At 52.7% G+C, this 16946-nt stretch overlaps 1 protein-coding gene across 2 annotated transcripts in view; it reads right to left on the minus strand.

Annotated features, from left to right (window-relative positions):
* The window catches only part of GAS6 (growth arrest specific 6), a 48627-nt gene extending 31790 nt beyond the window's left edge, over positions 1–16837 (minus strand). The window contains exons 1-4 of one of the 2 annotated variants that reach the window (XM_059685203.1): positions 16551–16837; positions 16105–16271; positions 2378–2402; positions 617–679 (exon numbers count right to left, since the gene is read on the minus strand). In XM_059685203.1, the coding sequence (XP_059541186.1) occupies positions 617–679; positions 2378–2402; positions 16105–16271; positions 16551–16629 (334 nt within the window). In that variant the 5' untranslated portion in view covers positions 16630–16837. The remainder of the gene's footprint in view (positions 1–616; positions 680–2377; positions 2403–16104; positions 16272–16550) is intronic. The other variant, XM_059685204.1, reaches the window with a different exon arrangement.
* Between the last annotated feature and the right edge of the window lie 109 nt (positions 16838–16946).

Below are 16946 nucleotides of genomic sequence, written 5' to 3' on the forward strand. Positions count from 1 at the left end.
AAATATAGGCTTCATTCTGCAATTCCATTCCTGGGAATTTATTCTGCAGAAATACTTAGATGTGTGAGAGGTGACAGAGGCACAAGGATGTCATTCTGGTTTGGTTTATGATAACAAAAAAACTGGAAATAGCTTACAAGTCCACCAGTACACATTGGTTAAATTATGCCCCTCACCCATGACCAATGTTGACAGCGGGCAGCTCTGTATGTACTGATACGGGAGGTATCCACCGTATTGGGTGGCAAAAGTGGGGTCAGATCGTGTGTAGGGGGAGCCACCTCGACACTGCTCATATCATGTATTCTTAGAGCTGGTAGCGTGGTGGCCTCTGGGAAAGAGAACTCCCAGGCTCACTAGGAGGCAGGGCCAGGGACGTGCCTTCTCTTTACACCCTCGGGAACGGTTTGTTTCGTACCCTGTGCGCTTCTTGCCGACTCAAAACCAAAACATACTTGCTTGAACAAGACAGTTCATTGAAAAGGGAGACCTCAGGCAGGTGTGATAGCCCCTTCAGATAATGGAAATATTCAAGATCCCCCCGAAAACCACAACAAAGCTGACAGTTACCCAAACTCACGGGGCTTTGAGGAAGACAGGAAGGAGACGGACTTACTTTGAACGCATTGAACAAAGTCTGGGTTTTTTGAGTACGGAGATCCATGTTTACTAATGCACGCTGCAAGAGAGAAACGGGTGGCGTGTCACTCTTCAGGCGGGAGGCGAGACAGGCTTTAGAGACAATACCACAGCCTCTCGGGACCTCGGGGAAAGCAGACTACTCACGCTGACCTGAGTGCTCCTGTCCGCCAGCAATAACGCTTTTGTTAATACACTTTAACGAAACATTTTGGCACTGACCCATGAAAGTGCCTCCACCGAGGGGCAGACTGTGCACACTGTCCGCAGCTCCTTCAGCGGGCTCCCTCCGCTCGTGTACGGAAGGATCACTAAGAACATCCAGTAAGTTTTCTGGTCGTAGTCGGAGAGCTAAACTTCCATTTCAAATGGACCTTACTGTGAAAGTCAAGCTGTCTGAGGTGCTGTATGCCAGTGGTTCTCAACCTTCTGGCCCTTTAAATACAGTTCCTCATGTTGTGACCCAACCATAAAATTATTTTCGTTGCTACTTCATAACTGTCATGTTGCTACTGTGATGAATCGTCATGTAAATATCTGATATGCAGGATGGTTTTAGGCGACCCCTGTGAAAGGGTCGTTCGACCGCCTAAGGGGTCGCGACCCACAGGTTGGGAACCGCTGCGTATGCAGACGGACACTGGCCGTTGCGCCCGGGCATGGGGATGGGGACGGGAGGCTTGGCCTCTTGAACACACGCATCCCGGGATGATAGGAAGCTTGAAGTTGTGCAGAATGGGTGTTGAACCAATTCATCGGGTCCTTCCACAGGTCCCTGCTACTTCTCCATGCCTAAGGGGACACTGGCCCGGCAACAGATGGCCCCTAAAGGGTGGGCTCGTGGGATAACTGGTCATCCTTTGCCTCAGGAAACAAACCTCGCATACCCAGGAGCGAGGCCAGCAGAGACCAACAGAGCGCCCAGAGGCAGGCAGCTTCCGGGTTTTTCAGGGCGTCACCGGTCCATTCGGCCTGTTGCCAGATACGGATCCCGAGAAGGTACCTCTAGGAGAATGTAAGGCCAATGGGACATTTACCCACACGGACTTTACAAAATTAACAAGGAAGACCGGGAATACATTTCTCTCATTGTAAGTGATATGCATCCCAGACCATCTTAAAACGGTATTCGTTGAAGGAGCAGTTCTCAGGGGAGCCCAGGGCCCTCCGGGTGGTTGGGGAGGTCAATGTCATCGTCCTGATAGGACTCAGTTGTCGTTTGCCCTTTACTCTCACTCTCCCCGCAGCGTACAGCAGAGCCACCCTCACACAATGACATCACTGCTCAGTGGCCAAGCGTGTTTGCTTGTACATTCCTGTCATTCAAATGAAATAGAAACGTTCTTTAATGTTCTCAGTTTTAATTACCAGCCACGTGAATGACAGCTGTTTGGCATCCTCAGTAATGTCAGAAATGCAGAGTCCTGAGATCAAAAAGTCTGAGAATTACTGAATCGGTCATATCCCCAAATATTAAGCTAAACTTGGACTCAGAGCAGAAAAAAGGTTTGCAAATAATGGCATTGGATTGAGGTTAACACGGATCATTATGGTACAAAAGACACAAGTGTTTTGACCTATGTGCTCTGGATAGTTTCAAACTCTCTATAATTAAGTGATCTTCCCTCCAGGAATAACTTGGTAAATGAGGTTTTGACCCCTTGTTTCTCTGACATGTAACGACCATCCCCCAACTATGCCTTTATGACAACTGAAGGAAGCAGTGATTTAAACTTACCTAAGTATCTGGGATAAAAGTATTCCTGTGGAAAAAGAAAAAGGGCAACAGTTTACTGGCACAATATGAGGCTTCCTACACAGCACAGCCCCCAGTTGGTTCATCGAGCCTCGCCTTTCTCCCCCCGTAGATAGAAATAGACTCTCGGGGAGCAGGTGTCTGAGGAGAGCGGAGAATTTCTCCACAGATGGCTCAGTGACAGGGCCAGCAGAGCGAGCACCACCCAGAAAGCCACTTCCTGCCTGGAGGCACGAGGGAAGTGAGAGGGGACAGCCCAGGCGGCTTCTGCAGAACCGTGAACGTGGTTAGACTTTCTGTAACCAGCAACAGCGATGCCCTTTGTGGCGACTTTGAAGGCGCCACTCAAAGTGTCTCAGAGGACGAGAAATGATGCAAGTAAAGGCCAGGTCTTAGACCCTTGTGGATGGAGGGGTCCTCACAGACATGTGGAGACCTTGTGTGACTATCCACACATAGGCACTGATGTGCCCTGACTGTTTGTAAACCACAGTGGTGCTGGGTGAGTTATGGAGGGTATAAGCAAGGAGTCTTCTGTCCATAAATGCAAGCTAAAGCCTTCAGCACTGCACAGGGGACTGTCAAATACGAAAACCACCCGCCCTGCCTCGGCGAGCAGCAGGGACCTGCTGGGAAGCCCTTCAGGCTGTGGCTGGTTAAAGCAGCCCCACCACGTCCACTCTGATCCCCCCCTTTGGGACAGTCATGGGACAGTTAGGCCCTAATTACCCCCCTTCATGGAGCCAAGCGGCTGGCTAAGCAACGTCAGCCACTAGATCAGTGATGGTGAACCTTTTGAGCTCGGCGTGTCAGCATTTTGAAAAACCCTAACTTAACTCTGGAGCCGTGTCACCTATAGAAATTTTTTGATATTTGCAACCATAGTAAAACAAAGACTTATATTTTTGATATTTATTTTATATATTTAAATGCCATTTAACAAAGAAAAATCAACCAAAAAAATGAGTTCGCGTGTCACCTCTGACACGCATGTCATAGGTTCGCCATCACTGCACTAGATGTTGGGTGTCAACTGCATGCTGGTGACATTCCACATTTTTACATTATTTTGTTTGATTCTCACAACCACGTCCAAGGAAGGTCTTTTGTATTAACCCATTATCACAGATGAGGACACTGAGGCTCAAGGGGGGTGGTGGAGTGTGACTGAGGTCATGAAGCTAGAAAGGGCTCCCAATGGCACACTGCATCCCGGAAGAGCGTGGACGGGAGCGGGTGCGTGGCATTTGAAGAGTGATAGGCAGAGGTGCCCCCAGGGCCACCCACACAGGGCGCTGCTCTTCCACAGATTTGCCAGCTTCATACACTGGTCTTGGCACAGCCTCGTCTGTCACCTTCACGCAAATATGTGTGGCCAGACCTCCCTCCCCACTGTTTGTGAAAGAGGCAGGCTAGGTGGTACCACGTGAGGGCAATGAGAGTTCTTAGACTGGGTGGAGCTGGGAACGCTTTGCTAAGATGCACACAGATGAGATTTTAGAAAGTCATGTTCTAGTAAGGGTATGATTTTAAAAACCAAAACTCTTGAACCCGTTAAAGGAAAAGTAATAGAGCAAGTTTGCTATTTCAGCTTGTGTGACAGTCACAAAGATAACGTTCAGGGACAAAGAGGCCAGGTTTGGAGGTCAGAGCTACGAAGTCAGGAGGGATTGCCCCTCTTTGCCAGCTTCAGAGGCCCCTGGCATGCCTGCTTTCACTTCCTTCTCTTGCTTTGGGTCAGGGATTGGCCAACTGCCGAGCCCAGGAAAGGAGGCCCGGCCAGGTGCGCGCTGGTGAAACCTCTCGGACCGGAGGGTGGAGGAGGGTTGCTGCCTCCTTCATGGGGTGCAAGCAGGCCGCGATGTCCTTCTGGGTTTAGAGGGAGCACAGAGGCCGCAGAGCTTTGTCACAAACGGAAAGGTGTTGGCTCCGAAAGAAAAGACTCAGAATGAATGCAAAAAGCGTGCACCCCGGTTCCCAGAAAGGTGTATCATATTGTTCAAAATTGTGCTTAGTTTATAGTGATGAGTCGTATGCTTTAATAATGAGTTCTGCTGTTGTGAAAACAACAACACATTATTAATAGAAAAACCGTGCTCATTGCGCCTCACTGAACCACACCTAATGAGCATGTGGTTACTGAAACCACAGGGTCATAAAACCTGGTGACAATTTATCCTAATTCGTGTGTTAGATTTATTTGGGGTGGGAGAGGGCTGTAAACCATGTGCTAATTTGCCTGGTAATCTAGGAAAGAGAGAGGGTTAGCCCCGAATAAAAGCAAAGCTAACACAAATACACATAAAACGTGTTACACACTCTCCCCGGAGAAAGAGACATTCCCATTTGTCCTTCAACGTTCTGACAGAAGAGGAGGGCTATGAAAATTGTCCTCCCCTTTTTTCTGTGAATAAAGGCACCAACCACAGAACACAGAGCCGGCTCCACCTGCATCACAAGTTGGTCAGGGCATAAACCCTGGCCTAGGGCCCAGGAGCTGCGTTGGCTCGATGAGCAGCACGCCATGGGGATCCACCGAGCAGAGGCACAGCCCGTCACTGACCTCGAGGTCGGCTGCAGCTCTGCAGGGCCTGTGTGGCCTGCAGTCCCCAGCTCCAGGCACCCTCCTCCTCCATGGCCATCCCCTTGTGCCCGACACACAGGGTGGGGCAGGGAGAGGGGCCTAAACCAGCAGGGAGCTCGGGAGTGGATGCAGCCCACTGGAAAGCCAAGGTCTCCAAGTTCTTTTTCACAGCCAGTGTTAGGACAAAACTGAAACACGTGTAACCAAGGTGAGTTGACACATGCTCTTCTGGATGCTCAGGGCTCTGGTATGAGCAGCAGAAGCTCTTGGGTCTGTGAAAACTTTGGTCCCCTCCCTGAACCTCAGTGACCATGTTCACTGCACTCTGCACCTGCCCACAGCACGTGCCTCTGCACTGTGCACATACGCTTCGCATGTGCTATGGGCACCCGGCAACTGCAAGGAGGCCTGAGTGGAGCCCCCGGCTCCTCTCCAGCCATGCCTGGGCCCCCAACGATGAGGGCTGCAGCCCTCCCCTCATTGCCAGCTGCAGGTTGGAAGGTGACTGCACAGGCCCAGCGTGGGACACCAAGGAATGGAGGGGAGGGCTGGTCCCTCCACCAAGTATTGCATTAAAAGGTACAGCAGATTGTGTGAGTGTAGCTGGAAAGACTCGTGTTGAGAGGTGGGTTGTGCAAAAACTCTTAGGCACAGCTAATTACAGTGTCTATCACCAGGCTTGGAAATATTCACAGGAATTAACCTCATAAAAGAGGCCCTAACCGGCTTGGCTCAGTGGATGGAGAGTCAGCCTGCGGGCTGAAGGGTCCCAGGTTCGATTCCGGTCAAGGGCATGTACCTTGGTTGCGGGCACATCCCCAGTAGGAGATGTGCAGGAGGCAGCTGATCGATGTTTCTCTCTCATCTAACTCTCTATCCCTCTCCCTTCCTCTCTGTAAAAAAAAAAAAAAAAAAAAAAATCAATAATATATATATATATATATATATATATATATATATATATATATATATTTTTTTTTTAAAGAGGTTTGTTCCCAAATACCTTTTCCCCATAGCAGAGATGCCCAATTCTCCTTCCATCCTTAGTAATAGAACTTTGGGTTTATTTCAGAGCTGCACTGCACTCAGCCAGCTACACTACATTCCCAGCTTCTCTTGCAGGGAGGGGTGGCCATGTGACTAAATTCTAGCCAAGAAGATGTGAGCACAAGGTGAAACTGAGTGAAGAGAGTTGGGGGAGGGGAGCTTTGCTTCTCCACCTTCCTTGCTACAGTGCAGATGTGATGTCTGGTGCTCCAGCATCTTGGCAGGCGTGTGAGGAGGCCTTGAAGACCAAAGCCACGCACCAGTACAGCAGAGCACAAACAGGTCATGCGAGTCTGTGGGCCCTACTGAGCAGCATGACTCAGCCTTCCTCCCGCCTTTTGCACAAGAAATACACTTCTATCTCCTTGTTTACATTTTTCAAATGTATGCAGCAAAAAAATATCAGGCTAGCTGAATTTGACAGATCAGTGCCAACAGAACTGTAATCACCCGCAAAGTGAAATTATAAATCTACCACGGGTCAAGATCTCATGAGTTCATGAGAAGGTCTGGGAGCCCCCCAGTGCAGAGGCATTGACAAGTCAGGGTGTAGGCCAATCTACACTAATAAAAGAGAAAAATGGTAATTGGCGTACGACGATACCCTTTTCATTGGCTAATCAGGGCTATATGCAAATTAACTGCCAACTAAGATTGGCAGTTAACTGCCTACAAGATGGCGGTTAATTTGCATATGTAGGCACAATGCAGGGAGGTGAAAGGGAAAGCAGGAAGAAGCCCCCTGCCACTGACAGTGATTGGAAACCCAGAGGGGAGCTAAGAGCTGGGGGGCAGGGCAAAGGCGGCCCTGGGGCCGCCTTTGCCCTGCCCCCCAGCCATGATCGGAGAATCAGGTGCCTTTTCCGCCCTGGCCAGTGATAGCAGGAAGTAGGGGTGGAGCCAGCGATGGGAGCTGAACACGGTCGAAGCTGGCAGTCCCAGGAGCTAGGGGTCCCTTGCCTGGGCCTTAAGCGAAGCCCACGATCAAGGGGCCGCTGCAGCTGTGGGACCCCGCTGCCCGGGCCGGACGCCTAGGCCAGAGGCGTCAGGCCTGGGCAAGGGGCCGATCCTGCGATTGGAGGGTGATGGGGGTCAATGCCTGAGGGCTCCCAGTATGTGAGAGGGGGCAGGCTGGGCTGAGGGACACTCCCTCCACACACACACACCCGGTGCACGAATTTCGTGCACTGGGCCCCTAGTTAACAATAAAAGAAGGAGACGTCTGCGAGTGTCATAGAATGGCTGCTTCCAAGAGAATAACCTGATGATTAAGAATATGGACAAAGCCATCACACATTTTTTTTTGTTTGCAAAAATATCTCCATTTATGGTCAGAAGAAACATTCTGAAAATCATGGTTTTCGGAAAAATCGTGCCTGGCTCCCTCCCTAAATTCTTACTTCCGTCTTCCTTTGTACTAAAAATTTAGTGCCTAATTGCATTTATACTCTGACTTTTATAGAGTATGAGATGGACCAAATTTGTTTCTATATTGTACAGTTTCATTTCCCAAGATTGATTTGTATACTTACTGTGTAATGTGATGTGTTTTAACTGGAGTCACTTTGAAAGACCTCTCTTCCTGTACTCATGTGCTCTCCTGGCAAAGGCCTCTCTGGCTTTTCACAGCGCTGGCTGATCATCAACAGCTTTGCTCAGCAAACTCCTTGGTTCTCAAGGCCAAACGCAGCAATGTCACTCACTGAGTGAGGAAGATGTGCTGACAGGAAGGAGCAGGAAGCAGCTAGCCCTCATGGGATTCGGGCGTGGTGGTGGGCCCTGCCTGCTAGGCCAGCCACCTTCTTGCTGGGGAAACGAGATTCACAGGGGGGAAACAACGGGACTTTATTCAAATTATGTCTATACTATCCTCACATGTGGAAGAAGGCAGAGAGAGAACCAGAAATGGCAGCTGTGGAGGCGGAGGAGGGGCTGCCAGCCAGGGCATGTGGCCCCTCTAGACGCTGAAAGGCGAGTGAGGATGGATTCTCCCCAGGGACCTCTAGAAGGAAGCAGCCGTGGGACACCTTGGTTTTAGCCCCGGGGACCCATCCCGACTTCGGACCTCCAGAGGTGTGAGTTTATGCTGATTGGCCACAGCCCCAGCGAGGAAGCAGCTGTACTCCCTTTGCTTATGTCATCCGCACCGAGTCACATAAGGCGGCCGCTCCGGTCTCCAGCGACAGGTGGCCGCTGGAACTTGGAGAGCTCCAGCCGTTGCCCTGGCTGCACAGCCCCTGGGCTGAGATTTGAGCGCTGTCCATCTGCCGGAATCAAAGACCACACCCCGAGGGCCCCAAGCAGGGTGCCTGCGGGTAGAATACACACAGCCAGGAGCGTGGCTGGAGCAGAGAAACAGGGAGGGGAATCCGTCTGTTTTGGACACGGAAGAGGCCTGGTGATCTCGGGTGCTGGAGAGGGCACGCTGCCTCGACAGGCCCGGTGAGAGGTTTGGGCTTGATCCCAAAATGTTCAGGGGAGCGGCTGTGCCCGGTTGTTTGGGGGTGTGAATGGGCGCAGACAGGCCAGTTGTTGGGGGGGGGGGCTTTACAGACGGGATGGAATGTCAGCCTGTCCACCATGGCCGAGGGCGGTCAGGGAGGCGATAAGCAGGAGACATGCCCCGGGAGGAGGCCGCTGGTTACAGGCAGTGGTGGGAGGGGATGGAGAGCAGAGGGGCCTTGGGACTTCTACCCAAGGCCTGAGAGGCTGAGCAGCATGGACCAAAATGAGGAAGGAGGAACGAAGCCAGTGTGAGGGAGGAAGAGAGAGATGAGAAGCGGAAAAGAGGAGAGTGTGGTGGGAAGCAACGTTGGCACCCACCCACAGCTTACAGGTTTAACGGTGGCGGGAGGAGAGCCCATGACCACTTCCCCTCCTGCTTCCCCCCTTGGATGGCACAGTTCTCCCTGCTTTAGGGAAACCTGCCTTTAGGGCAGGTACTAAGGAATACACACCCACATCACCAATGCAAAATTGCACTTCTCTTTTTATGTTTCTTTGGGAAAAACAAAATGATGCATTTTCCCATCATGTAAACTAGAAGAAAATACTTACCAGAGTACAGGATTAACAACTTAGTAGTTTAAAGCAATCTTTGGGGCAAAGGTATTTTTCTCTAGAAGTCACTATCTAGCCGGTTGTATAGACAATTCTTTGGACCCACACTCTGAAGGTCTCTATCACTTCAGCATTTACATGTTAAACTTGGAGTTAGGGGACCTGAGTTTCCATCTGAGTCCTCCCACTAACTTGACAAGTCCTGAGCTAACTTGGACAAGTCCCTTAATAGATTCTTGGGTCCCAGTTTCACCGGAGTGCTTAAAACGAGATGATGCCCAAGACTCTCATCTGCCATAAACATTATTGCAAAATTCTTGTTTGTTCCTAGCTTATGGAAGGGAAATTTATGAGCACCTGGGTGCCTCTCTGGGTCCATGCTAAATCACAGCGTGCATGTGGTAAGCGTGATGTGGACAAGGATAACTCGGAGAATGCATCTGGTGATTACGGCTGTCGCAAGCACGCAGGAAACAGATTTCTACATCACAAACGGTGGGCTTGCCTTTGAAGGTGAGGCGTTTGCTATCCAATGAGGCAGGAAGGAAGCACAAACCCACATGCCTATGTCAGCCCCTGGACAACCTCCAACAGGACCCTCCTGAGCAGCCTTCCATTCCTTTCTGAAGCGTCGTGCTAAAGAAATGTGTGTCCACAGCCGAGGGTTCCAGGCAGGCTGCACCTGCAGCCGCCCGTCACGCAGCCATCCCAGGCAGATGGCCCCAGCCCGCCCCAGGGAGGCCCTGGGCCGCTGCGTGTGAGGCTGCAGCAGTGAGCAGGGCACCCCGCCCAGGATCTGGCGGAGCCCAGCCTGTGATTTCCAAGGAGCCCAACATTCCAAGAAGAGACCTTGGAAAAACTGGGTCTAGATGGCAGGCTTTAGAGACCAATGTGGGGAAAATGTATTTTATTATCATGGGCACTAACACCAGAAAGAAACAAATTTCAGCTGCAATTTAAAAAAACAAGCCCAAAGAAAACAAGTATGGTATTAAAAAGTATGACAGTGCTATGTTACTATCTCTCGGGAATATTACATTTTGAATCCCTGCAATCAGTCCAAGCAGACCTGTGCCTTTGTCAGAGGGAGATAAAGGACTGATGTCCTTCTGAACTTCTTCCACTTCCAACTCCCCTTTAAAAATTAATTCAAAGCGTTTAATGAACGACTGTGTCAGGGTCAAGCGTACACGGCATATGCACCAGGTGTGCAATGAAATCACTGGCCTATTATAACCACTGAAGAGGCAGAGTATTTCCAACATCAAATACGAACCCTTAACCCACAACGACTCTGTGCATTACAGAAACAGCTCCTGGTTTGACCTTAGGAAAACCAGGGGAAACGAAGCGTGAAGGAGTTGGGACACCTGCCAGTGGTGCTGGAGACTGTTCACCTGGGAGGTGTTTGAAATGTCCTGGCCCAGCCCCTTGGAATTTCAAGAAACAGGCCATCAGCATCAGTTTCTTAAAAGGGCGTTTTGTTCCTAAATAACAAAGGCAGACGTTCAGTGTTTTTTGAAATGTCTTTAATTGTTTTTCCGCAGATGTTGAGCCCCTTGGCGAGGATGAAGTGTAATTTATGGGCCTGGCCTGTTATTACGCCGGAGAGCCTGGCACTAAGTCCCTGCAGACTCCTAGGATTAAAACAAACATATAGGTAGGCACGGGGACAGCAGAAGGCGACGGTGGGGTGGGTGGGGGGGGGGGGGGAGCCAGGCAGGGTTTGTATCTCGCTCAAGGCCCACCCCCAGACAGTGGCAGCCTGGGTGCCAGGACCTGTGGGTGCCAGCTCGGGTCTAACCAGCCGTGTGCAGGCCTCTGAGCTGTGCAGGAGCCAACTCCAGAGAAAGCACAACCGGTCGAACAACAATTCAGCGACCCAGCCCCTGTGACGGGCTTCCTCAGGCCTCCAGTGGCAACAGCCCAAGTGGGAGAGGTCCCGGGAGGGGAGGCCTGGGCCCAGAGCGGTCAGTGGGAGCAGAACCACTTGCTCTGCAATCAGGATGCTCCACAGAACCCGTAAAAGAGAGGACAGGGGCTGCACAGGGTGAGGGGCCTGGGCTCAGTGGACCCACAGTTGCAGAGAGAAGAGTATGTGCATGTGTGTGGCTGTGTGTGTCTGTAGGTGTGTCTATGTGTCTGCATGGGTGTACTGTGTGTCAGTATGGGTGTATGTATCTGAGTGTATGTCTGCATATATGTGCATGTGCAGGCAACCCAATAAATGCCAATTCTGGTGTAGCCTTCACAATTTTTCATACCAACAAGCTGTGTGTGTGTGTGTGTGTGTGTGTTGGGGAGGCAGAGTGGGGTGTGGAGGGCAGGTGGGGGGCAGGAAGGTGCAGGTGAGCAGCAGCTATCCTGGATGTCACTGCCAAGGTGTCACCACCCCGGCTCAGGGTCCTGCATTTCAAAGGCAAGTCAGTGGGGCTGACAAGGTCCCCTTCCAACTCCCTCCCCACTTTCCTGCTGGGGCCCCACTTCTGCCCCCATGATATCCCTTAGGTCACCCCAAAAAGGGGTAACTTGAGGGAGAGGCTTTCACTTCTGTTGGGGGTGCTCCTCCCCAAGTTGTCCCCAAAGAATCTGGGATCTCAGGAAGACAGGTGTCCTGGGAATGCAGATGCAGTTCTGAAACTGACTGCACCCCAAAACTCTCCTTGGTAGGGAACCCATCACAATTGGGTTCCCCGGCATTTGCAAGAGCTGGAGGTGGGGTGAGAGAGATGGGACGTAGAGTCAGAAAGAGTGAGAGACAGAGAGAGAGAGGCAGACAGACAGACAGACAGAGACCAAGCTAGAGACAGAGAGAGACAGAGACATAGAGAAAGAGAGAGACACAGACAGAGACAAAGATGGAGAGACAAAGAGACACAAATGCACTCCAGCACAGGCCAGCGGCCAAGCATATTGTAAAGTCTTCAGGGTGCGCCACTAGCCAGTTGAGAATAGTGTAAATATTACTGTTTGCATCTCAAATTAAACCGGGTGGTGGGATAAGAAACTGCAGCCTGGAATTTTTTCTTCCCCACAAGCTGAGGGGCAGGGGCAGCCCAGTGCTGCCAGGTGGTGACGTGTACCTCGACAGCAGGGCGGGCAGGTAAGCCTTTTGTCCAGAATCCTTTCAGAAAGCAGAGGGTGATTACTGAGATGGTATCTTTAAGGTGTTCAGAACCCACCTGCCTTAAAGGATTTACGTAGAAAGATGACCTGCGGGGCTGGCCTGGGTGACCTTTCAGAAGAATTCATGAGAACCCCCGTGGAGACAGCTGGGGGACGGACTACCCAGGGCCCTAGAACAAGGAAAAGCAGGGGAGAGGGAAATGCCAGGAACAGAGAGTAACAACACCAAAGGAAACAAGATAAGGAGGGAATGTAATCACCCCTTGGGCTCTGGAGAGGAGAAACATGATTAGCAGTGGCAACAACGGGGCCTGGGCCCCTCTCCTGGGCCCTGGGCCCCTCTCCTGGGCCCTGGGCCCCTCTCCTGGGCCCTGGGACCCTCTCCTGGGCCCTGGGCCCCTCTCCTGGGCCCTGGGACACTCTCCTGGGGCCAGAAAGACTGTGGGTGGGAGACAGTTTGCCCCCAGGAGGGAAGCAGGTGACCAGAATGCCTGAGAGTCCCTTCCTTTGCAGCCAGGTATGTGATAGCCCCAGGAATCAGGAAGAGCCATGGCACTAACAGCTACTTGCTAAAGAGCTTTAAGATTAAAATATTTTTGATTGATTGATTTCAGAGAGGAAGGGAGAGGGAAAGAGAGATAAAAACATCAATGATGAGAGAAGATCATGGATTGGCTGCCTCCTGCATGCCCCCTACCGGGGATCAAGCCCACAACCCCCAGGCATGTGCCCTTGACCGGAATTGAACCTGGGACCCTTCGGTCCTCAGGCTGATGCTCTATCCACTGAGCCAAAACAGCTAGGGCAAGAAGAACTTTGAAGGTCAGACTCCTTCCCTCGTCCCAAAGAGGAAAACAGCCCAGTCTGGAAAGATTCAGATCAGAGAGGAAGACCTAGAGCACACCCAGCACACAGCACATGCCCAACAAGCACAAACCTCTGAGCTCAGGGGAAGAGGGTTTGCAGCCCAGAGAGCTGGCTCCAGGGACCCAAGTCTACCTCACCCCTCCCCCAGCTTCCCCTGTCCCTCCTGGAGGCTTCCTCCTCCAGGGTGTCCCCAAAGGCCCAGGAACGGGAACGGAACACGCAGCACTGCCATCTCAGCCAGCGGGAAAGAGCAGTGTTGCAAACTCCACCAAAGGCAGAACCAAAATTGGGCAGGTGTGATTACAATGGAGCCAGACACACTGCAGACAGGCAGGCTGCTTCCAGGATCCTAACCCAGCAGACAGCCAGGTAGGGCAGGTGGAATCAGCCACTAAGGTGACCCTGGCCTCTGAGGACTGGCACTGCCTACAAGCACACCCATCAGAGGGTCAGGTGATTACAACCCAAGAAGTGCCAATTCTGGTATAGCCTTTCACACCAGGATACTATGGCTCTGGAGGTCCTGTGACAGTCACATGGCCAGGTCCAGGGGACTTCTTAAACTAAATAAGGCCAGTGCTCATCATCCTGGGTCACTCCATCAGCCTCAGTCAAAAAATGCAAAATGAGCTGCCTTTGCATGCAAGGAATAAATATTTCCTAGTGAGAGCCCTAAACTTTTTGGAGCAGGGGAACTCATAGGACTACCTTTTTCAACAGGTATATTTACTAAAATACATTAGCAGTGAGTAGTGTTTGGAGGATCTCACCACTGCCAGGGTGGTGGAGTGGGAAACCTGGACACATCCAAGTGGACAACTGGTCTACCAAAACAGCTGGGACTCAAATCAGCCCCTAACTCCTAACCCTGACTCCTGACCCTTAACCCTAACCCAGCTCCTCCCAGCATTCCCCACTGCCTCTCAAGGAAAAGGAATACAAGCCAAGGGCCAAAACCAGACAACACTTTCTGCAGAATAAATATTCCAGGCTAGGCATGTGGATGGAGAGCACTGTACCTGCCACACAATCTCACAGCTGGGCAGGGATCTTGGATGGCCAGGCACACAGCCCTGCTACGAGGACCTTCAGAAAGCCTCTGCAGAGGCATGAGTCACTGGGCTATGAAGATTCATCATCAAAGAAAAGGGAAAACAGTGAGGCCAGAACAGACCCTGCAAACCTGCTCCATAGGACAGGATTGAAACTGTGTTGCTGTTGACACTGAAGGCAGTAACACTGGAGAAAATAATCCTATCATAGCGCAGCAGAGGCAACAACTAATGGTGCCAGAGAGAACCACACAGTGGCGGTCAATCATTTTAGAGCTTGTTTTCAGAAAGGTGACCTAGAAGGGATGGTCAAGTCAAGTGATCAGAAAGACAAGTCCAAAAGAAGCCTGCATTGGTCACACAGAGCCTTTCATTTATTGCATGAGACATTTATTTCATTCCAGAGAATTCTTTAAAAGAAAAAAGCTGCTACCAAAGCTGCTACCAAAACCAGCTGTGAAATCACCCTGACCTCACAGCATGAAGTGAAGTAACGTAAGTCCACCCCGTTTCTTTCAAGACTGCTTCCCAAAGTCACTTGCCCAGGAACAGATAGACATCTAGGGCTTTCACGGGCCCCACAGGTCACAACCACCAAGGACGCTCTTACACATCTCCTCCCCTTAAGATGGCACAGCTCCTGCACAGACGCCAAGCCCACACCTGGGCTGCTCCCTGCCTGCACTTGGCTGTTTGGCGCCCTACAGTCTCCAAGGACATTATTAATAGAAATATGTCCTAAGCCAGCACCATTAGGCTTCTGAAATCACCAGCTGTTTCTAAAAGAACACCTTGCTGAAAAGGGCTGGCGTGTGTGTGTGTGTGTGTGTGTGTGTGTGTGTGTGTGTGTGTGTTTGCACGTGCACACTGAGGCCCTTTCCTAACTTCCACCCTGAGGCCCCCTGACCCTGCGCCCCCTTCCAGGTACCCCCCTCTATATATATTCTAGCACTATTCCTGTAATCATATTTTGGGACCTACTGCTACAAGTCATTCCAGTCTATATATATATATAATTGATTTTAGAGAGAGAAGAAGTGAGAGGGAGAGAGAGAGAGAGAGAGAGAGAGAGAGAGAGAGAGAGAGAGAGAGAGAGAGACATCAGTGTGAAATAGCCTGGCTCCACATGCGTCCCTACTGGGGATCAAGCCTGCAACCTGGGCATGTGCCCTGAGCGGGAAGCAGACCAGTGACCTTTCAGTGCACAGCACAACACTCAACCACCTGAGCAACACCGACCAGGACCCAGCCTGCACACCTTTTAATTCCTCTTCCAGGCAAACCCTCTACTCCTCTTCATGAGGATCAAGAAGCTGTGGGCAGTTCTACTCCTCCCATCCAGTTGAGGGGGGGGGGGGGGGGAGGTAGGAAGCTGTTCGTTTTTTAACCATGGTATTTCTTTCACATTTTACAAACAGCCTCTAGTTTATTCTGGTGGAGGTGTCCTAGGTTGCGTATTTCCTTAAAGGTGACTGCCTTCGGAGGTCTACTAAAGAAGAGAGCTGCAGGGTCTCAACAGGACCCCCGCTCAAAGATCTGTTTCTGCCTCCAGCTAACAGGAGCGCCTGGAGGTCACCTAGAGAATTGGGGCTCAAAAAGTGTGGAGAAGCCTTGAGGGTGAGCCGGGTCCAGATACCCCATATTCCTGGCCTTTCACCATTCCCAAACGCAATATCTCCGTATTGAAGAGTTCTGGGCGTGACTTGCAGCATGGTCCCCCCACGTGAAGGGGACGCATCTCAGACTCTGTAAAGGGAAGTCTGCGGAACTCTGGGACTCCCTACAAGGGCGCGCACGGATGCATGTTCGCAGAAATGCGGCGCTGCGGGGACAGCACTCGAGGTGACCTGGCCGCTTTAATGCTCCGCGCCGCGGTCCCGGTCCCGCCCAGTCGTGGAATCCCGGAGCGCCAGAGGCACACCTCCCGGTTCTCCACCTCCCCCGCCGGCGCCCGCGCCTGGCCCCCCGCTCACCGTCTCGGGGTCGTTCTCGAACACCTCCCGGGCCTCCTCCTTGCTGCACAGCTCCTCGACGCATTCCCTCTCCAGGTGGCCCTGCTTGGCCTCCTCGAAGACCTGGTATGCGCGGCGCTGCCTGGGCCGCAGGAACTGCGCCGCCTCGCGCGCCCGCAGCATCACGGCTACCGGGACGCGAGTGGGAGGACGGCGCGGGGAGGAGCGGGGAGAGAGAGAAAGAGAGGGGAGAGAGAGCGGGGGCACGCTGTCAACCCGGGGCCCGGCACGCTGCGTCCTCCCAGCAGCCGGCCCGGGGATGCAGCGGCGGGCGGGAGCGCACGGAGTCGGGGCGCACGGGCCGGGTTGGCACGCGGGCACTGGCGTGGCCCTTGCCCCCGGGTGGCGGGGTCTTTCGGAGCGGGTCTCTCGATCAGCCCCCGCCGCGGCCCCCGCGCGGTACTCACTGTGCGCGGACTCCGAGGCCAGCAGGAGTAGCAGCAGCGCAGTGCCGAGGGCGGCGGCGGGCCCGGGCGGCGGCGGCATGGCGAGGCCGGGGACCGGGGACCGGGACCGGGACCGGGACCGGGGACGGGAGCCGGGCGGGCAGCCGGGAGCGCGCGCGGTCAGAGTGCCGGGGAGGCCGTGGCGAGCCGCGGGCGCCGCGGGGCGGTGGCTCCGGTCATCCTGTGAGGCGGCTCTGAAGGTCACATCCCGGCGGCGGCGGCGGCGGCGGCAGCAGCACCTCGGACTTGCGGCGGTCTGGGCGGCGGCGCGGAGGCCAGGGTGGCCGGGGCGGGGCGCGCGGCCGGGGGCAGGACTGGCCTCGGGGCCGCGCCGGGCGGGCGGGGCCGGTAGCTCCC

Source organism: Myotis daubentonii, chromosome 2 (genome assembly GCF_963259705.1).
Source record: "Myotis daubentonii chromosome 2, mMyoDau2.1, whole genome shotgun sequence".
NCBI lineage: Eukaryota > Metazoa > Chordata > Mammalia > Chiroptera > Vespertilionidae > Myotis > Myotis daubentonii.